At 40.0% G+C, this 23,378-nt stretch overlaps 1 protein-coding gene across 1 annotated transcript in view; it reads right to left on the reverse strand.

Moving 5' to 3' along the window:
- LOC126841934 (zinc finger E-box-binding homeobox 1-like) overlaps positions 1-23,378 on the reverse strand; it is a 155,444-nt gene that overhangs the window by 48,561 nt on the left and 83,505 nt on the right. The window contains exons 2-3 of the mRNA XM_050578748.1: positions 14,101-14,330; positions 12,052-12,172 (exon numbers count right to left, since the gene is read on the reverse strand). Coding sequence (XP_050434705.1) covers positions 12,052-12,172; positions 14,101-14,330 — 351 coding nt within the window. The remainder of the gene's footprint in view (positions 1-12,051; positions 12,173-14,100; positions 14,331-23,378) is intronic.

Genomic DNA, 23,378 nt, shown 5'->3' on the forward strand with positions numbered 1-23,378 from the left:
GTGTGTGAGAACCGGACGAGACAAATAGAGACACACAATTATTGGCGCTTGCAAGGTGCGCTCATGGGCGGGCGACAATTTACTGGGATCGACCTTTTAAGACAAAGTATAAGTTATCGTTAAGTGTGCGCATAGGTGCAAAACGGCAAAGAGGGAGAAAATGGGGCGAAGGCAACTGGAAAAAAAAACAACTCTTAAAAGCTCGGGAGCGGCTAAATCGCCGGGCATTTGTCTCAATACACACAGCTACGAGGGGTGCCTTCGCCGTATATATGTAGTTGGATAACTCGACTTTAATAACGACTTATGACCCGTACGGCAATCAAAGAGGTTTCTTTTCTGTTTTTTTTTTTTTGACACTGAAGTCGCACTTACAACGCACACCTCGTGCGGTGTGGTTTTCTTATCATCAAAATAAAAAAAAACCTTTAACCGGATAGCGGACCGGACACGATTTGTCCCGGGCTAACGAAAATATAAAGATGGCCAAAGTGAGGGGACAAAAACAAAAGGTTTTTGCCGTCGACGATTTATCACGCAATTTACTTTTTGTTAGACTTTTCTCTTTTTTTTTCTTCCCTATATACACCTCCGCCATCGCCGGACACACACCGGACCGCACTGGAATCGTATATCATCAAATCCGCACCGAAGAGGTGCCCGCCCTCTCAGACACACACATACGATTAATACTTACAAGACTGCACGCGCAAGGTCGAGTCTCTCAGACGCCACAGCACCCACACACGCGCTTTATAATCTCGTTTGCACTCATCTCCAAGGTTTACGTATACATATATATGTATTTTTTTGTTCCTCCGGCATACCACCGCCTTTGGAGGGCTCAGAGTTTTTGTTTTAAACGCATTATCCGTCGCCACTGATGAGCAATCCCATCAATCACAATCTTGCGTTTTGCTCCTGCGCGTTAATTACTCATCCGGCACCTTTGAAAAACAAAAATTTTCTCCCTCGGCCCTCGAGTCCTCTCTGGGGGACGGTGAGCCGCTGTTCTAATTACGCCGTCGTCAAGAATCGCCACCCTATCCCTTAAGGCCCCCCTCGAGCCGCCGCGCCCGCTCATTCCCGGCAAAGAAAACCCAATTCGCGTGCACACACGGTGGACGGCGGTATATTACTCGCATTGATGAACACTGTTACTATGTACGGCAAAGCATTTTGCAGCCAATCTAATGTGAATTCCGACGACTATCCAGACGCCGACAAAACGGTCGGAAGACTCGAGCATAATAGTAGAATTTGAGTTTGCAGCAAAGATTCCAAGAACACGTCATAATATAATGTATGTACATAAACACAATGTAGGTGAGAATGCAAGTCGTCTTAAGGGATCGCCCGGGCCTTTGTACGTTACATCGGCACACTACATTCCAAGACATAGTAACCCGTGTACAGTGGACCTATCAATATATATGTATGTGTATATAATTACGTGTTCTACACAAAGAAACTTAGGCGTCGGTCGAAAGTCGTCGCCGACCGTTGCCGCTCATTGCCCCTACCTCCATCCACCGCGCCCGTACTGGAAGTTGAAGTTTAATTTCGTGTATCTAATAACCGAAATACCTTAATGCGAGGAATCTCATCCCTCCGAATCCGTCCACTACCACCACGCGCATACACTTAATAGCCGAGCGCGTGAGAGGCAACTCTTGACCGTCGTCTAACGATACGAACAAGATAAAGAGAAACGGGTAAATGGATAGGGGGTGACAGAGAGAAGGGGGATAGTTTAATTTAATTAAACCGGACCCTCGCGAAAGGAATCGTTTATATACACTTGTTCTTCTTCTTCCTGTATTGGCCCCGAAATTCCTCGAAGACGTCCCACCGCCTCTGCCGGACATTATATTATTATAAAGACGGGTACGCGTTTTTTTTTGTATTTATCCTCTTGGGTGAAAGAAAGAAAAAATTAAATAAACCAAACCAAGAATGCCAAACTCCAGCAATAATAATATTATTATTATTATTATAACGACAACGACGCGATGATAAGAATATTTTAGCGTTAGGTCTTGGGTCGCATAATAAGACACGACTAATTGAAGTCGGACGATTCCGGGTCAATCGAAATAAATTAGTCGCACTTTTCAAAAAGTAGTCTTTTTTTTTTTTTAATGATAATAATTATCAATTACCGCTCTCAGCTGATTGCTTGTGTCGTTTTGTTTTTTTTATATCAATAAAATGAACATTTATTCCGCCGTCGCCGCCGTCTTACCCGCCGTTCTCAAGACGTACGTCTTTCTCTTGTATATTCTCCTCCGGCTTTCTGGCGCGCACCAACAATAATTATATTTCTTTTGTTTTCGAAATTAGATTTGCCGGAGTGGAATTAATTAGAGACGGCCGCCCCCGTCTCGCCCGTCCGTCCGTCCGGTACTCATTTAGTGTATATTTTTGCGCAAAAACAACCCTTTTTACTTGACCTTATACCATCGTCCCCCCCTCCCCACGGCGCACACACAACACAAATCCGACTCAACTTTCCGGCTATGGTAGCGGCTCAATTAAGTCTTTTCCGTAAATAAAACACGCTGCCGCCGCCGAGTATTTCCATTTCTATTAAGTTTTCTCTTATTAAATATTCGGGATAATTTATCAACACCCTCCGCCGGTAGCCCCCGTGCTGGTCCTCGCCGAATAATTAATTAACGATAGCGATATTTTCGACTTTAAAATATATAATAATAATAAAGATGTCGGTCGCCGCCGCCGCCGCCACCACCAGCACACCTCGACGGCTGCAAACAGAATTGTGTATAGTATTATATATATATATATATACTATACACCGCTTATAAAGCAAAGTTGGTAGCGACTTTTTATGCTGATGGTTTTTTTTATACTGATGTCGTCAGCTTGTATATTTATTTTCTATATACTTATATATATTATGATGTGTAAGTAAATGACTCGTGTACGGGCGACGTCGACGATGAATTATTCATGTAAACAAGCCAATGCTGCCTCCACCGCTAGATAAAGGTAAAAAGAAGAAAGCGGGTGAGATTGGCCGCGTAGGAAAACGGACAAGGAAGGAAAAAGACTTTGGGGGGAAAAGAGACAACGATGACGACAACGCTGATGATGATGGCGAAAAATAATAATAATAACGACCTCCGAGGATATCATCTCCGGCGACGGCCAACAGAAGAAATGGCCCATGACTTTCGCGCGCCACTACTTAAAGACCCGGAATATTATTATTGTTATTTACCCTGTGAAGCTTAATGTTTTTCCACTTTCCCGCACAACCCTTGCCACGCCGCTCACCCCCGTCGGTGCTTTAGTCACCGGCGGGCGTCTCGCTATTGTTAAGTACTCGAGGCGTGTCTCGGTTAAAAAAAATAACCACCACCCCGACAAGTGTAAAGATTTGTTTGACGCGAAAATGAGCAGCATTGTGTATTTATATATATATATACATTATACAGAGTAATATATTATTATAGGTTTCCAACAGTAAAAAAACACACACACACACAAACGATAAAACACTCTCGGGCACGACCAGGCGTGAAACCGGCGGGCTTTGGAGCGCACCTCCTCATTCTCCTATAATGGTCATTTCCTTTTGATATTATTGATTCATGTCTTACACACGGTTATCACTAACCGATACCTTCCAACTTTTATAGAGTTTATGTCCTAATTCGCATGGATTATTGACATCATACTTAAATTCTATAGTTTCTTCTGCTACGCTTTATCCGATACAAACGGGGTCGGCCAGCTAAGTCTTATCTCTACACAAATCTCTAAATCCTTAGAGTCTTACTTGTTATACTATTTCATTTATCTCCACCATCCCCATGGGAGTACGCTATCTTTTAACATGTTTACAGACCATATCAACTTCTTCTCTCTCGTGTTTGATTCTTTTATGGCGCAACTTTCAAACTACGAGTATACCTAATTTACTCATTCCCAACTCTGTATTAACGCCTAAAGTCACACATCTATCTCCGCAACATTATCATTTCAGCTACCTTCATTTAGGCAACTGAACCTATTTTTTTTTACTATTCAATGTTCAACACTTACTTCCTACATAATATCTACCATTTAATGACATTTTTCAATTTACTCCAATTCTGTCACACTCTACTCATGTCGCCTGATTCGACCATACTTATATTCTACATCTTCTTTGATTCCACCGCTATTTACTTGCAAAACAGGTTCTCGTAACTATTTCTAAAATACCTTCTGTAAATGTATATATTATACTAGGATATAATTTCAGTAAGTAACTTATTCATAGGGATTTTGCGTCGTGTCTCGGACGAACCCGAGTACACCGGCGAACTGTGCTGTATAGTTTTGTAACTCCTCGTGCGGTCCTTACGGTTAGCCTCGGTGGACGAACGCGTGCCTCGGGTAAGGGGGGCGAACGTCTTTTGTAAAGATCTCTCTCCTCCGGAAATGTAATCGTGGGCGTCGCATAAAGCGGCTAAAGGACAACGACGACCGCACGTTCATTATAATATGTACAAATATACACACACACACACACACAATATATATATATATATATAACAGTTATACACCGCACACGCACCAAAAAGGTCTCCGGCACGCCGGCCCGGAGGTATACCGAAAGTTGTACACAAATATCCATGCAAATATATACGTATATAAGTACAATAACGGAGAAACAGCAGCCGAAAAGGCCACCGGGCATCCGTTGCGCGAGCCGAGTTTTCAAGACGAGCCCTACTCCCCTTGCCCTACATACACCATCGTCAAGTCGCGCATACACACAGAAGAGGTTAACCACAAAACGGAAGTTTACGTCTTGGCCGCCGACGACGACGACTCCGACGACAAGTTCTGTGTGCGTGCACGTTCCTTTTGCCCGTTTGATTTACGGATTCAAGTTTAAATTGCGACCGTGTCCCGCCGTTCTTCTTGGCCGGACCTTATCCTTTTCGCCGCCACCCTCGCCCTACGAACGAGTCGGAGCCCAGCTGCTCGTGGATATACTATACACATACACATACACATCTATACAAATAGAAAAGGAAGAGAAGCGGGCGCTTTGTTTCGGCGGCGGAGGGAGGAAAGCCGACCGCGACTCTCGACGACAAACGTTAATGGTTATTCTCTGACCGACCTCCTCTGAAGTCTCGCAAGAGTCACAGTTACGCTGTACTTCTACTCGCTACTCGCGCGGTGTATAATATACGAGTACAGAAACCGAGGCCAAAGGGTGAGAAACAAGTGGAGGGGTAGAGGTCTTTACACTAAAGTTCGAGGTGGATGTGGCGACGACGACTTTCGGGTTAATTTGATAACGGCACATTAAAACTACATTTCCTGACCGACGAAAAGGGACACACCGCCGTACCGCATACGCATCACCAATGTACAAATGTATACTATATATATATATATATATGCACAAGCCAGAGAGATTGCAATAATTGAAACGTACTGCTGTTAAAGCGTACAAGAGACAGAGAGAGAGAGAGAGAGCGGGAGGGACATTGCACGTTAAAATATATTCATACAAATTGTATAAGTTTACATAGATACACACGACGATGGAATCGCAAGGCGCTAACGATAATCGAAAGGCGTTTGGCCGGAGAATATTATTACAATTTTTACGATTGAAAATTTCGTTTAACTTAGTACAGCGTAAAATTAACGTCGAGGGAAAAATATCTCGGAGAATTATACTTATTATTATTATTGTTACTACTACAGCCGGAGAGGTTTGTCGAGATGCTTACATCGGTCTGACCGCAAAAAAAAAATAATAATAATAAACAACAAAAATAATGTTGCACGAGAATGCAATATAATAAACGGAATTTCAAGAGGAACGATCGATGGAAAAAAATAGCATTTTTTTTTATTCAAATGAAACATAAAAAAATGTTATTGTGAATAATTTAATAAAATTGCCATTGACAAGGCCATTTTAATCAGCCAAAAAAATTAATATAAAAACAAAATAAAATAACTTGCTTGGTAATATACTCCATACACGACATCAACGAACTTCGCTTAACTTAACGGTCGACGATAAGTATAATTTAAACCTTTGGTTTCTCAATTATCTTAAAAAAGCCTTAATTTTTAAGTATATATTAACACACATATAACTTCAGTAAACCGCCAGGCGACCATCGACAACCGTCGCGGGAAAGTGATAACAACTTGTATAATGGAAAACAAATTGTAAGAAGTTGTCCCCGATTTGGTAGTAGGCATATATATATATATATATATATATATACCCTCGGCTATCCCTTTAAAGCGCCCGAGGGGTGAAATCCGTTGCTCGACACTAAGTATAATTTCCATAACCTTCGCCGACGCGATTAACCCCGTTTTGCAAAAAGCGTATTTACCTTTTTCGGTTGGAATATTATTGTCAAAATCAAATTTATTATTGCTATCGTTATTATAAGACTACGGTTATATATATATATATATTATGTTATATCTGTTGCTATTAGGTTACCGGGGTCAACAATCCAGTATATATACCTAGGTGTACACTCGGTTACACGCTACATGTGTGTACCATTTCACGACTGTAAACACACACACATTCGTACTTTGCACGGAGATTGAAAATAACTTCGTGTCGTTTATGACATGGCCGGATCGGCCAAGTATAAGCGGATTGGCATGTCGGGGCTATTGCGCGAGGAGCGTTTATATTATTAAATGGACCGTTTGCCGCGTACGCGCTCATAAAATACAAAGTACACGACGGTATAACGTTTCCGAGAAACATTACGTTGGATGGTTACCAAAAAAAAAAAAACGCACACACTGACACATGTATATCATGTATTATACACGCTGGCGAATACGTGACTCGAGTTCTGGCGTTCGATTTATAATTTACTGTAATTCATAAAAGTGTAATTGTTTGGGATGAGACCCCCATCTATGACCATCTCGTTTTACATTTAAAAACTGAATAATTAGTGTTGTCTTACAAATGGTAATAGGTAACTGAATGAGACTACGCAGCCGTGTGCCTTAAATTATTAATATGCTACCTAACAAATAAAAAAAAAATAGTGGATATGCTGGAACTTTATACTATTCATCTTTTATATTTTGTTATGTTAAAATATATAATACAACAGTACGTTAGTACGTTATATATTGGGCGGAGGTCCTCTATAATATATATATATGCAAACTCGTGTCGTACGATTGCTATTTGTTTTTACGGCGGTTAACGCGCGGGTTTGACGACAAAAGGAAAGTTGTAATTTTTCGGCCAAACGCAAAAGTCAATTAAAAACGATGTTATTCTCCTCCGGTTGTTGGCGGTGGCAGGGGGGAGGGGCTATATATGGGATATGGGGGATAGGGCGAAGGCGGCAGCAGTAACAACATCAAGAACGGCGGCGGCACAAGTACCGGGGAAAACGCGGTAGCGCCAGAATTACCGAAGGCGCCGGACCGGCGGCGCACTTTGGCCTCCGCCGGATTACTTTTCTTTTCTTATATCTGTACACATCTATACATCCTTTTTCTTTCTTTTCTTTTTTTGTTGCCCCACACACAACGTTTTCATCTGGTCGCTCTTCACTTATTATTTTCTATCCTTTCAAACGGAAAAAGGTTCTTTCGCTTTCCTTCTTTAACTTGTTTTTTTTCCTATTCTATTCTTTCTTTTTTTTTTTAGAACCGGACAAAAAAAAGTATTATTCCACGAATATATATAAACTTGTTGGATTCGTAAAAATCACCGCCAATGTCCCCACATTATATATTTTACGCCACCGCCAACTTTTGATTAAAAACTTTTCCAAGGCGATCTCCTTCACTGTTTTTTTTTTTATTGAACATGATAGTAAAAACAGACCACAAGGGAATGGCTTCGGTTAGATAAGGTATAGATACGGTCGACGGGCGATTCCGCGCGAGCGTGTGCGTATATTATGTACTTGTCAGCTTGGTCCAGAGCTCGGGTCTTAAAGGGCCAAACACAAACTAGTTTGACTACTCAAAAATGATATCGGGTACACGATTGATCTAAAAAAAACTTGGCCGAACTTGTAGTTATAGCTGTTAAGTTGCATAGATTAATAACATATTAAAAAATACCATCATCTCATGATGACAGCGTTGGGCCTTAAAGCCCGTTAGGTGATGATAGTAAAAAAATAATAATTTAATAAATTGTAGCGTATACACGGAGCTCTTATTTATATACTTCTTCATCAGTCACATCAGTCATCATCACAACAGTATATTGTAAGCACCGATGATGATAGCATTGCTACCGAATAAGCTACTAGGTGAATTATTTTTGTTTTATGGTGAAGAGCGTTAATTAATATTTTATTACACGCTTGATCTTGTCTAAAAAAGTTGTTAGTAAAGGAGTAAAGCTTGGCATTAATATAGCCATTGATTTATCAATGATATAGCTATTTCAAACGCATGAACAATGTATGTATTGTGGAAAATGAAAACGGGAACGTAACCGCCCAGGTCCATGAATGACATAAAAACCGCACAAGATCCGAATCTTGAATAGAATATCCAAGGTTTTCTATTTTTTTAGTCACCTAATTTTTTTAACGGCGATCGCACCGTTTCCGAGTTCGTTAAAACGAACCAATTGTTTTTAAGTACCGAATGACTTGTGAACTAGCTAGGCGTAACGACGGCTATTATAGGCTGACGTTCGGAGGCGCTTATTAACATCATTGCGAGCATTGTCTGGACACTTTTTCATTGACCACGTTATACACATATGTGTTACAATATAATATCGTTAAGACTTGTTGAGAGTGTGTATGTGTTTTTGAAATCAGTCCAAAACACGTCCGGCGAGAACGATTTAATTATTCAAACAACCGCAGTTGTTTTTAAATTTGTTATTTCAAATATTGCCCTATAGGAATTCTGCCGTCGCCGCACAGCTCGTTGATGGTTTGTCACGATTTCCACGTGAAAAACACGTCACTCGGTGCACTTACGACTTGCTGTTCTCGTTGTAGTACTCTTCGCACACACACAAACTAATAATAGTGGACAGCGGCGGCATAAGAACGTTTTGGCACAGAAACAAAACAATAAAAATCGGCCAACGTTTTGCAGCGCACACCTTATTAGAGTGAAGTCAAGTATGATAATATAATATATTATATGCGTATAGCAGAAAGCAGGAGGAGGAAACGGACAACGACTTGCCAGAAAATTCTATGGTTTTTAAGATCGTAAATCCCCCCCTCCATCCACCATTGTCCTCCGTGTACGCCTCCTCCATCGGTCTCGACGAATTATTCAAATGCACATGTCCGAGTGTGTGTCGAACACACAACGCATAAAGCAACATATAACATATTATTATTATCCTGACATATATATATATATACAACGAATGTGTGCGATAATCACTCAATCTCTTAACTGCAAATGGTCCTGGAACCCCGAACCCGTTTTGTTTTTATTGTCTAAACGGCCGTGCAGATATCTATCTATCTATCTATTTGGCCGTGTTGTATATTATCTATCTGCTGGCCGGAAAATTATTAGCCCCGTCGATGCCAAAAAGAACATCCGGAACACAAAGTCGCCATATACAAGGGGAGGAGGACACGGGGGAGTGGAAGGACACATATTATTATCTTATTGCTATACAGTCTATATTATACATACGAGTACAAGAAGAACCCGGTCGGGGATGGCACGAACCCCGTGCACCGACTCGGAGATACGCCTACCACCGATAGGTCCGCGTTTGCCAAAGACCGGTCTGCGCTCGCAACGTCGTCTAGGGTCGTTTTGGACCGATAAAAATGATTTACTCAATTAGGACAGACGTTGTTAATACCGCCATGTAAGACGCCTTGGCAGCTTTGACCGTCCGGAAACGCCGGCTAAAAGCCTCCGACCGGCCTTAGCGGTGTATCATGTATACATAATTTCATACTACAGAAGAAAATTAATTTTTACCCCCGTCTCGTCACGCACCGAGTTCCTTTTACACACAGGGGCCGCGCACAAATCTATACTATCACCATGTATAACGTTAAGTCATAATATCGCGACGCGTCCATTTGTGTTCATCGTCGTCGTCGTCGTTGTTGTTGTACTTGTAAGCGAAGGGTCTTATCTGCTGATTCACCTCCGGTCGTACACATATATATCGGCGGCCCCGGATACGGCGGAGTGTCGTTAAGTGCCGGCCGAATGCAGCAGTGCTTGGGAATGATGAGCAAGAGAAGTTCGGTAGATAGGGGCGAGGTTGTTTATCCCGTGATTGTTTTGACCGAGATTGACCCGGTACAATACCGATCGTCCTGCGTGTCCCGTTAGTAGTGGCCAGAGGTAATGACTCCGGTTTACACAGGTCTGCAAATAAGGCGTTAACAGACCGCCGCAGTCGCTGTTGTGTTCTCGCCCGACCAAAAGGTCTGGACGGCCGCGATGTAACGAATGGTTCCCCCGGGAAGACGAATACCGCATGTTCAATTCTATAGTTTCACCGATTCGTTCCAATTATCAACGCACACCGTACGGACGGAATAATGTTTTGAGAAAGACTGGAAAGATTTTGATTAAAATCTCGTCGCCTGAAACTCCCAAATTATATATACCTACATACGCCGCTGTTACTATATCGTATTGAACAAGGAAGAAAATTAAATAATGAAAGAAAAAAAAGTTGGCCCTGTTTCCCGTAAAACAAAAAGTCCAAAACCAAAAGCTGTGTCTTTGGGCGTTTATATTTTTTATCGTTATCAGCAATAAAACGCTGGTTATAAGCTCTGAAGAGCTGACGCATTCCCGCGGTCGGCCGTCGCGTTTATTTTTATGTCGTCATCTTCGTCATCGGGCCTAATGGAAACTTGGGCGTGACCAGTGCTTCTATACTTTCCCCTCAGGTCCATGCGGTATATATATAATATACTGTTATAAAAAAAAAAATAAAGATAACAGGCAACAGCAATAACGATTGTACATAAAGGCCGCCGAACGGTGGCGATCGCACTCTGGAGATGCGACCGGAGGCGAAGATATCGCGAATTCCGAGAAATCAGCATCGTTATATTAAAAATGGCAAATACTAATACAATATATTATATTATTATCTAGTGACGCAGAAACGGTCGAATTGCCCCGATTAAGTTGTACACAAACTTTGAGGAGCTTGCAACGCTTTCGACAAATAATAGTATATCATAATTATTACTTCGGCCTTCGCCCCGTGCAGATGAGCCGTGTAGTACAAGCAAGCGTGCAAGAGTTCAATGGTTCCGAGCGCGTGGGTTAATGTGACATTTTCGAATGAATATATATATATATATATATACATACTGCACAATAGTGTAGCGGACGACCGATATGTACTATTGTGTATTCGGGTCGTTTATAAAGTAAAAGAAAAAAATTGTCCAAAAACAATTTTGTTTGGCGAAGCGCGGATATTATATTATTTTTTATGTTGAAATTCAGAAGTTTTGTCAAAGACGTTTTATAAAAACTTTATGCCGGAAAATTCGGCAACGAGATTTTCGTCGGTAGTTCTGACTTTTGTCATTATATTATGTAAGGGAGGAGAGAAAAAACCAAAAAAGAAACCTCACCGAAAGCAGAAAAAAAAACATTAATCGTTCCGCCTGCAAAACTCCGTTGCCAGTGTCGTTTGTCCTCGGCAAAAGCCGCCCCACCCCGTCTTCTCCCACCGGTCCTTATTATATTAATCGCCGCTCATTTAGACGTCGACTTTTAATTAGCCGTAAACTTCGGATAAAACGATCGTACCTATCCAAAGGGGCGGCGGTGGCACAAAGTCTTATAAACTTCACAACGTCTCTGATCTATATACAAGCGCGCACTTTGAGTTCGGAAGATAATAACTCACGGTGGGCGCTTAAGGATGCGTTAAAAAACCTTTCAGCCACTTAATTGTCCGCCATTAATATCAAGGCGGGGAGTTTTTCGGAGCGTTCTGTATAATTTATAAATTATACGGAATTATTAAACACGGCGTGTAAAAGTCGGCGAAGCCACTTTCTTTCTTCTTCTTACCTTTGTCGTAGTCCTCGATCCCGTTCGTCTCCTCGGTCACGTCGGGCCGTCCTTCACCGTCGATACTCTTAATTGTTGTTCCTCCATCGCCGCCGTAATTAACTGTCACTCCCTCCTCGTCCTGTGTACAAACAAACAACAAAATAGATTAATCGCTTCTCAATGCAAAGTCAAGTGGATATTGAGGTTAACAATGGGAGTGGGGGTTATTCAAGAAAAAGTACCGACAATTATAATGCCATGCCACACTTTCCAGACAGCAGAGTATAAAATAATATTTAAAAAAATAACGTGAAAATATTATTTTTAAAACTACTACTTATTATTATCTGTGTTGTTACTTCTTATTATCTTCTACGCCGTATCCCGTGCACATCCGTCACACACTACGTCACCATACACACACACTTCTTCCTCTAGCCACTTCCATTTACTTTTTATTCTAAATGGCTCATTATCCGCCACACATACCACTATGGTGTCTCGTTTCATCTCATTCAACCAATTTTTTTCTACTCGTCTTCTTTAATCATTTTCTTAATTCTGTAATCGCGTACCACTTAAAAAAACGTCATTATCCGCATACAATACTTCGTCATTGTTCATACATAACTAAACAAAACAAGTATGGACCTAAAGCTTAAATATATCATTTAAACTATTAAATATTTTCGTTCTTTTTAGTGTGTGCAATTTTACGAAAACAAAAACCGTACATATTTATTGCGCTAAACGTTTATTAAAGACCCTACGAAATAATGAAAAAAATGCGTATAATTGTGTGAACACGTATCACACTAGTTTTTATAGTACACATAAATTTCAAAATATTATGATGTATACACTTTTTAATTGGATTGATCAAAAGAAATTTAAACGTTATAAATTTATTCTTTAATAAAAAATTGTGCCCTTGGTGATCGTATTCAAATGGAGAAAAAGAAGCTTTTTGGCGAAGGATCAACGAGGCTTTTAATTCATGAGCTGTTTTTAACCTTATTAACGCGGATGATTGTTAATTACATGTTTATTTGCTCCGCATTTGAAGGTCGACGGACAATTTTTATAGCATTATCCCGTAATATCGCATTACTTCCCTACCAATTATACACTTTACATATTACGTTTATGTTATCTGTTGTATATAATGTGTATACTTAGAAAATGATGTTACACGAAATCTATCCGTATCGTTCTAATATTTTATGACCAAAACAATGTTTTAAATAGAACCTGAGATGTTATATTTTGAGTTTGGAAGAAATTCAAAATGTAATTAATTTCTCTAGAAATGACGATCGAGAAGAGCGTTTAGTTATACGCTGTGATTACTTGTTGGTACACAAAATGTAGTTTAACGTTCGAAGAAACCTTCACATTTTAGCTTAAAAGTCCGCACAAAATGAATTTGGACGTTAGTCGGGTGATTTAACTAATGTTCCTTGGCTTTAGTGGTTCGCCCCGAAGGGATCCCCTACGACTGCGGACCGACTAGTAGCACTGGGTGCTAATTACGGGCCGGAGAAGGTGTGTCACAAGACGAAGTGACCAGTCAGAAAGGCTACTTGTCGGAGGGCTCTACGTCACTTAAGTCGCCTTTTACGACAGGTGTGAAGCCCTTGGTAGAATTCTTTCTCCCCTAACCACAGGGATATCGGGTGATTAAACTGTCAATTTTACACCAAACTTTAATAAATGGAGGTTAGTATACACTATATCTATACTGTAGTCTATAGTCTGACTAATGAATATACTGCCACCGTAAGACCGACAAAATTCTATAATCAATATTATAGAAACGCATATTGTATTTTTTAAAGACGAAACTCATTTTCGAATCCGGGTGTTTTTGTCAGGATTTAGGAATTGTAGAACCACGTTAAATCCACTGGCGCTTACCACGTGTATTTAAGGGTGAAGGTTCCTAGGAACCATATTCTAGATAGAGGACATATCATGTATGCAATTCATAACTGAATATCGGTTACATTTATTGTACTTGAACACATTTTCTTTAATTCGCTTTTGTCTTGGTTGTATTTAACTTACCGTTGACGAATCTTTGGTGTTACTGTCTTCTGCCGACGCGGTTCTTCTACGTAAACCGTCATCGTGATGTTGCTTTTGCTGCTGCCCTTTGATACCGGAATCGTCGACCGACAACGACAACAGGGGCTGATGATTGTGATTGGTGTCCGGGTTGATGATGAGTTCGTCGTCCTGTTCGCACAGCGTCATGTCCTGCAGATGACCTCCAACGATGTCACAGTCGGTTTCCACTGCAAAGACAAAATATAAAAGAATTAAAAAATAATTACCAAAGAAAAAAATCTTGTAATACACAAGATGCTCGTAGAATTATTGTGAGCAATAAATAAAAACGATAATAACAATGGGGGGTGAAATTGATTGTAGGGGGGAGGAAGATGGGCGGCCGTATTCCGCTTATAATCTTTAATCAAGCCGAAACACTTTTATAGGTTATAACAATATATATGATTATATTTCGGATACAGATAAATAGTATCGATACCCGTCGTCGGTTCGGACGCTGGAGGGTATACACGGAGCAATAAAAAGAAAAAGCGAAATCGTCCTGTGCCTTAACTACTATGCTACGACTGCTACCACCACTTCCACTACCACTGGCACGCACATAAATCATATTTTAAATTAGTAACGGCAGACGAATGCGCTGTGTAGAAAGGGACGAAACCGAATTTATGGGCAGACGGCCCTCCTTTCGTCGAGGTCCACCTTTGGCTTTCCTGCACTACACCTCCTCCTCTTATCCCTGGCTTGTAGCTTGTTTACCTCGTCCCCATTCCCGCTCTCCCTGCGGAAAAACTCTTTTGGTACATTAAGTTAAGTGACCCTCTCACCGACGACGGGCCCCGTCATTTCACAGGCGATATTTCATACATTCCCAGATTGTGTATATATGTGTAAGGCGCGAGCACTTAAACTATTATATGGAGTACTACGTATATATGTAATATATTTATAAAAATGGTAGGCGGTTATAAATATATCATTATACATCTATGCTCGGTTCAATGTATTGTCATTGATAACAATATTATTATTATGTACAATATCCGGCATGGTATATTACTATTATATGGGGACCGGGATTTATGGACGGCCGTCGACCGCTAGCACGATATAAAGCACACACCTTTAAATCGTTTTATTATTATTGTTTTGTAAATTATTATATTATACCGTTTATAAAATAATAGTATTTTAACAAAAACGGGGTTACATGTGCGCCGCTGATGAGCGTAGTAATTAAGTCGGCAAAGGTATTGAAAGGGTTCCCTCTCCTCTCGGTATGATATATATGTTATACCGAACACGGGGTCGGGATGAGCTGCAGTTACCGAAGAAAGGGGTGGTAGGGGGCACGGGGCGAGTTGCCGTCGAATTAGCAATCATGTCAATCCATCCGAAACCAATCAACCCCGCCGCCGTTGTTTTTCTTCTGCACACGCTAATGACACACGAGCGTACGCACCACCGGCGTCATGGCAGCTATACATGTATATTATGTTCTCTGCACAGCGCGACGACAGATGGCTTCCCCCCTGCAGGCATCCGACCATCCGTATATATAATTATTATACGGAGAAGGCCAACCCGTTTTTATCAATAAACGCCGCAATCCGAGCCCCCGATACCTTACAAAAGGATATCGTCACCTTTTTAGTGGCACCCTTCTTCACTTTGCCCATTTGCCCGGCCAGTCCGTGAATAAACAGTTTTGATTTGCAGCAGTGCCGGGACAAACACGGACAAACTCGACGGAATTGTGATTTTGTGAACAACGCAAAAGTCGGGTCCGGAGATAGGAGAGTTTTGACATTAGGTCGGCCATTGTGTGAACGGCGCGCCGGGCCCAGAGATTCGCGTATGGGACACACGCCGACCCCGCAGTAATATAATAACAATATTATAATACATGTATAGATAGAAAACTTTCTTTTTACAAAAATAAAATATTATTGCATTTGCTATAAGGGCGAACTGTCGTTTGTCGAGTCGCGGTGGAATGTTTTTATTATTATTATTCCCTGGGATTGAACCTTGTGTGCACGGGATAATAAAAATATATACACATATTATAATAACAATCCTCACCTATATTGTATTGTATAGCCTTATGTAAAACAAAATTGCGCCCGGCGGTCAACAGACAACAATAAAAGGTTATACACACACACACACACATTTTTTTAATTTTTTTTTTTTATAATATATCGCTCCCGTTCGTTGCAGTCGCGTGTGTGCCTATGACTTATGCGTCGTGTCCCGGTGAGTATGTGTAACGTGTACAATATATTATGTATATAATTTTATATATACATATTATATTCCAACAAAACACATACAGCACGGCTGAACGCGAGAACAAAACGTACGTGTGACACTAATCGGGGGATGAGCGTTGGTAAAAAAACAAAAAAAAAACTACAGAGTATACAAATTAAGTGCGTCCAGCCTTTTTGGAGGGGGATGAAAAATTGCCGTCGGTTTTTCCGAAATTTATTTGTCCGTCCCATTCTCCTTTCCCTATAGGTCTCTGGCACGTATATAAATTACACGTGTTTACGTGCACCCGTCGTTATTATGTCACCATTATAGCGGCCACTGCGAAATGTACGTGTACAGTGTAACAATAATACAAATTAAAAAAAAACACAACTCAGGCACAAACCGTTTCGGTCGGCCGATACGCCCGTTATTTGTGCGAAACGCTAAAATTGCGATTAAAACGTGTGGGATGCCACTCCGCCCCTCACCCATCGGACCCCCTCCCTCCCAATAAAAAAAAATTACTCGTGACGGTTCGAGAATAATAATGTTATGTATATGACGTGACGATCGGATCAAATAGCACACACGCCGATGTCCGACCGGATTATTTATCGTTATAGACTTTATTATTTACAAAAAAGCGATGATGGATTACTTCGAATCCGAAAGTCATCGACTACTCAAGTTGCATCGCGTTTACATAATATAAAGTATTCTAATCGCTCTCGTCGTTTCATACTTCATAGTACACTATGCAAAAAAGGTCTACTTATTAAAATAATAATATAAAATATATTGTGTTATACTAGCGGTAAAACAAAACGTATATTCGTAGAGCCTAGAGGTGGACTGGATTGGGCAGAGAAGAATTAAAACAGAGATACTAGCACTATTTTCAATTATAAAATATTGATAGCTCAATAAATTGTATTGGCTAATTACACCCCGGATCAGGACTTCAGTCAGATATATATGTCCTTACTCAATGCAGTATCTTAATGAGTTATACATTAAACTATCACAAAAGAAAAAACGTCTTAAGATTTATACTCTTATAAATAAAATGTTTTCTACCTCAAATCTTTTCAGATTAGTTAGGATATAAAAATGTAATACATTATGCATAATACACACAAAAATGCACTAAGAAAGCTAAAAATATGTAATAAATTACTTTTAATAAAAAACTCAAATATTAGACGAATTCAAACTATAAGTGGACATAGTCGTGTTGACCGAATTTTTAAGTACATTTCGTTTGAAGACTTTCTGTCGGAGCACCATAATTAACCTGTTTATAGTCACTCTACGAATAGAGTTATCAGAGTTTCAATGATAGGTTAAATGGAAGCAGGTTTCAATAATAACCTAACCACAGTAACCGCGTCAATGAGTTTTATCAAGACACTTTCGTTAAGACGACATTTGACGGGTACAAAATTGGCGATAACGGTTTTTTTTTTTGCCTTTTTCCTTATGGCGACTGTGCGTACAACGATAATACAGCGTCCTGAGGAGCAAGGCGCATCGTACATGGTTCTTATAGAATATAGATCATCTGGGTAATCCGCGGCAACGAATTTTTCCCCAATAGCTTTCAGCGGAATGAATATAGCGCCACGGTGACGGCGGCGGCACGATAATAATAATAATAATAATCATAATACTACTATCTATGGGCGATAGGAGAAAAAAATGTCACGTGGCCTCCGCCATTACATGTATCGACGGTGGGGAGGGGGTTGAGTAGAGGCTATAATAACATTTTTGGGAATAGCTCTTCGTATATAATAATATACACGGGCGATATATGGACAAGCGTGCCGGCGCATCGGACCTAAAGATTTCCTTCGGGCCAATATCGTTACATTATTCCTTCACCGCACACTGTACACACTTACTCTCCCACGTATATTATTATTATTATCATTATGATATAGAGAACGCGTCTATAAAAACAATGACAACAACGCCGCCGCACGTTAAGACGGATAAATAACGATAACGATGATAATAATACATCCACACACACTGTTGTAAAGTAAACTAATAATAATGTATAATATTTATGTATATAGATAATATATTATGCTCGCAGTTCAGGTGCTTAACGCCTTTTATTGCCTTTAACGCTTACATCCCACGGAATTGAGCTTGTAATACCCTTTCCTAAACGGCTTTTGATTTTGAACACGCTGTACTGTACTTAATATGCATGTTAAAAACTTTGCACGTCTGTGTAATATAGAGAATTTAAAATCTTTAAACAAATAGGGCAAACGGTAACGCGGTCAACCAACTTAAACTGCATTTTAGCTTCAAAGTCGATCTAAGCACAGTTTTACAACGATATTGTACCACAATAACGTTATTATGAACATATGTTTTCCTTATGTAGTGATATTTATTGAATATTAATGATTTTTACCATGGTCCATGTACAGATTTACATAAAACTAAGTGTTTTTTTATCACTTTCAGTTAATTCCATAAGACTTAAGACGTCCCCGTATAAAAACGGTTATCGGTCGACAAAAATCAATTTTATTTAGTTAACAATAATTCAACTTTTAGCATTCCCCTCAATATATATATTTTTTTTTAAATAAGAAACCATTAATAAAATTAATTCACTATTACATATCATTGAAATCTTTGATCTACAAGCAACGCACACACGACCGACAGTCAACCGTTAGTTTTCGCATTTATATACACGAGTTTCCCTTTAGAAAAAATAAAATAAAAACAGTCGTTCATATTTTACCGCCGGGTATAACAAAATTATAATATAATTTATTGCTCTTACTGCAATTTTGTACACTGCACGTGGCGGCCGCGAAAACTGTTTCCGTGTAGTAGAAATGGTGTTTTATTGATATATATATTTTTTTTTATATGAATACATCAAAAGCATATCCCTCCATGTATGTGTTATTATACCGTATTTTGCACAAAATAGTAAGCCAAATTATTAAGTTATGTGCGTAGAACCGATTACAAAGATCGTAGCATAACTCTTTAAACACCTGTTCAAATATAGCCACGAATACTCTCTTCTTAATCATTTTTCCTAATTGCTATTGGTAAAAACTCATAACTCCATTTTATACCCCAAATACTTTCATACTCTTATGACCGCATTTGATCTCCAAATATAAGGGGAAACTTCACAGGAAAAAAAATTGATTGTTTAAGTGAAAACCAAATATTTATAAAATTGACTCTATCCAACATTAAGTTAACTAAATTTTCAGTTTAGTCAACTACAAACATTTCGTTGTCACATTTTTTGTATATGAGTGTACCGTCTCATATAATATTCTAAATTTCTAAGAAATGGTTAAATAAAATGTTGAATTAAACAGCTCTAAAATGATTCAGTTAGTTTATATAATTATATATGCCTCAATCAACTCCTAGGATCTAGATCAAAGCAACTAGTAACAAAAAAAATCAACTTTAAAATATTCCCTACATAACTATGACCTTTCGAAATCGTTCTTCCCAAGAAACTGCGCAAACTATTAACAATCAAAATAGCACGGTTAACTTTAAATCGTATTTTTATGATATTTTAAATAATAACATCAACATCGTTGTTTGTTTAGAGACCACGTTTCTGCTTTCTGGTAAACGGTTTGCGTTAATGCTTCATTTTTTTTTTTCTTTCTTACATCTCGTGTACGAATGACCGAAGCATATGTCGCGTGCAAACGCCAATTGGCGATCGCGATCCGACCACACACGAGGAACGGTCAAAGAAACTGCGCGGGCAAAGGGTTTCCGGGCGCGACGGGAGTTCTGGGGGATTTTCTTTTTGTTCTTTCCAAAGGCGTTTTCGAGAATCGGTATATGGTCCGGACAGGCACGCGTACATACACGACGTGAAGTGTACGTGGATAGGCGGCGGCGGCGGTCGACAGGAGGTCGTTTTTAAGTGGATTACTCGATCCGGGGCCGGGGCGTGCAGCGATAATTTGACGGACGGCGTCGGGGATTATCCAACGATGCGAAATATCCGGGACGCACAAAAAAAATACCCTCCCCTAGAACGCGCATAAATACGGCTGGGAGGGGGGGGGGGGGTGCTGGACTCGGCAAGTCAAAAAAGACTTGGCGGCCGCGTGCATTAACGTGATTAACAACAATAGAAGTCTACGGCGACGGTGAACCTGCCACGACGACCCGCCCTAATGTGTGTACCGAAAATGCACATAAAATATAACATTATATTTTCATAATAATAACATTATAGACGTATACACGGTATTTTCGATTGTATACGCACACACACACACACACACACAAGTCATACGACGGCGCGACCTATTTTTAGGGAAATCTAGAAGGTTTCGTTCTCTTTTTTTTGGGGGGCAAACAAAAATATATCGTGCGCGCATTTGTCAACGATGGGAATTTATATTATAGTATAGATAGGATCGTTTTGCCGGAGGACATGGGGAAGAGTGGGACGGGAAAAAAATCTATTACGAGCCACGTGGCGGCGGCGGGTGACGGAAATCCGACGAAAATCGAAGGTTAATTACCATAACAATGGGCTCGGCTAGGGCGTCGTCGATGTCGCATTGTGTTGTCGAAAGATACTTTTTCGGGTGGAATAACTGCTGGAAGGGGCGGGGGCGACTGCGGAAAAAGGTATAGATGGATGTGCATAGAATTCTTCGGACAGGATGTGTCATCCGGCGGTACTCCGGAAACATCCGAAAAGTCCTGCAGGATTTTTGGCTTGGGACAATATGCGTGCGTGCGGGAAAGCTTATTTTTTTTTTTTGGTGCTGTTTTCCTTTATATATTTTCAATGTATTCTTCGATCCGTTTATTACACATCTATTTTTGCGCACATAACAATAACAAGAGGAGCCCGGATAGCGGCGCGCCTATTATATACATACACATATAATCAACTTGTATAGAATATACGGCCGGGATTTGATACATTCGACGACGACGAGGACGAGAGTCGGGAGGAGGTATACAACAGTGTATATTTATAAATATTATTATTATTTATGAAGCTAATCCGATATTATTATTGTTTCCGAGTGGTATCGTGAAAAAACGATGTGAAAAGTGAACGTGAGTATTATGTGTATATATATTTATAATGTATACTGTATACAAACGGAAAGAGTGAAAAATACAAAATATATGTATTATGGTAATGCCGAATGTTTCAACGGCGAGCGCGGATGAAGGAACGGCAAAAAATAATAATAAATAAATCGACGGTGAGAGAGAGAGAGAGAGAGAGGAGAGACGTTCGCCGAGAGCACATATACACATTCAACCGTGAGATATTGAAACGTCGGGTATAATTTCTATCGGGTCCCCCCCCTCGCTCCTCTCAGCTCCCCACCGGGAGCTCACAACCCCTTCTCCCCGCTCTGTTTTTCCGTAAATTATTTTAATAACGTCAAATGTAGCGTGTACTGTGTACGGACTCCTTTCGGAAGTCGTTGGGACGTGAATAAATTCGTAAAAGAGAGGAAGTTAACGCCGCCGTTTTTACTATGCGTATTAGTTGCACTTTGTGAAGCACTTTGGGCTTGTGTGTTGTGGGGGGGGGGGGGGTTATCATCGGGGTAACAAAAAAAAAATTCGAGGTGCACGACGGAAAATCCGAATTTTTATTACTCTTAGGGGGCGGTGGAGGCGGCTGCCGTCGATGGGTTGTTTTTTTTTTTTTTAATGTTCGGCACTCGAGAAAACAAATCGTTCGGGATTCCGGAAAAGTGCCCTTTTAACCGGGGAGACCGGATGAGTAATGATGTCTCTCTAGGAGATGGCACGGCGGCCGAATAGGGAAAGCGCGGGACCGAAGGAGGGTATACAGGGCAAACTACGACGACGGCGGGCGTTAGGTCGCCGCGAGTGTATAATATGGATTCTTCTTGTCCGTGTTGGTTTTTTTTTTTTTATAACCGACGACGCAAAATAATGTTTATATACATGAAGAATGTAAAGAATACAATTTTCTACAGCATTACACCTGTCCGTCACCAGTCCGGGGCGAATATATACAAATGGAGCTGAGCGTCTATCTGCACGGCGGAATGTTGGAGGAGGACGCGCGAGTAGTTGACACTATATACACTGCTATAATAAAACATTACACTATAGCGATTAATGCACTGCATGTGTGTAATGATGATATGCTAATGAACCCGGTCGGACATTCTTAATTTTAACGTATCGTACCGCGGTCGTGACACGTGTAAAACCAACCGATATTATACAAACAACACACACAAACACACATTAGGAACGTTGGCAAACCGACTGACACAAATGACAATGTAGTGGATACGCTTTTTGATATTATATATTTTTTTTTTCAAGCTTTGTATAATTTATTAGAAAAATAGTCACACGCGCGCGCGGTGAGTGTATATTTTTGTATTTTCTCTCAAGGTTTTAAAATAAATTTAAAAAAAAAACCGCAATGAACGCGTTACATTTTTACATAAGACTAATAATTATTATAATACACTGGTCTCCCATCAATCGTTAAAAACATAATTGCAAAAAAATATATTTATACACTACATACTTTACTTACAACACAAAGTATGAATAATAATTATTACAAGTCCAGCAAAGAAAATCGAGCTCGAAGAAGTTGGCACCGGCGTTATAGTCCCCTAATCTAAAATAAACTTACAAACTACTATATAATACGGCTTAATGATATATAATTATGTATAAAAGCCCCCCCCCCAAAAAAAAAAACATACCAACGCCACACAAAGTACTTTCGGCTAATGTCTTTTAACATTTAGTAGGTAAATCGGTGCGTTTGGTGCTTTAGACACGTACTCATATAATTTTGATATTATGATGATACTGACCACTTTATCATTTAACGTGTGGTGCGCCCCACATTAGACGTTAATGGTGTTTTAATTATATTAAACAACGTACACAACTTTTATCAGTCTATAAAGTTTTAACTCTATAAAGCAAGTTATTATAACAAATCATTTAAA

Source organism: Adelges cooleyi, unplaced genomic scaffold (assembly GCF_023614345.1).
Source record: "Adelges cooleyi isolate 19-005CV unplaced genomic scaffold, UGA_ACOO_1.1 ACOO_flye_CR_arks_rails_tigmint_CR_PRNA_41, whole genome shotgun sequence".
Lineage (NCBI taxonomy): Eukaryota > Metazoa > Arthropoda > Insecta > Hemiptera > Adelgidae > Adelges > Adelges cooleyi.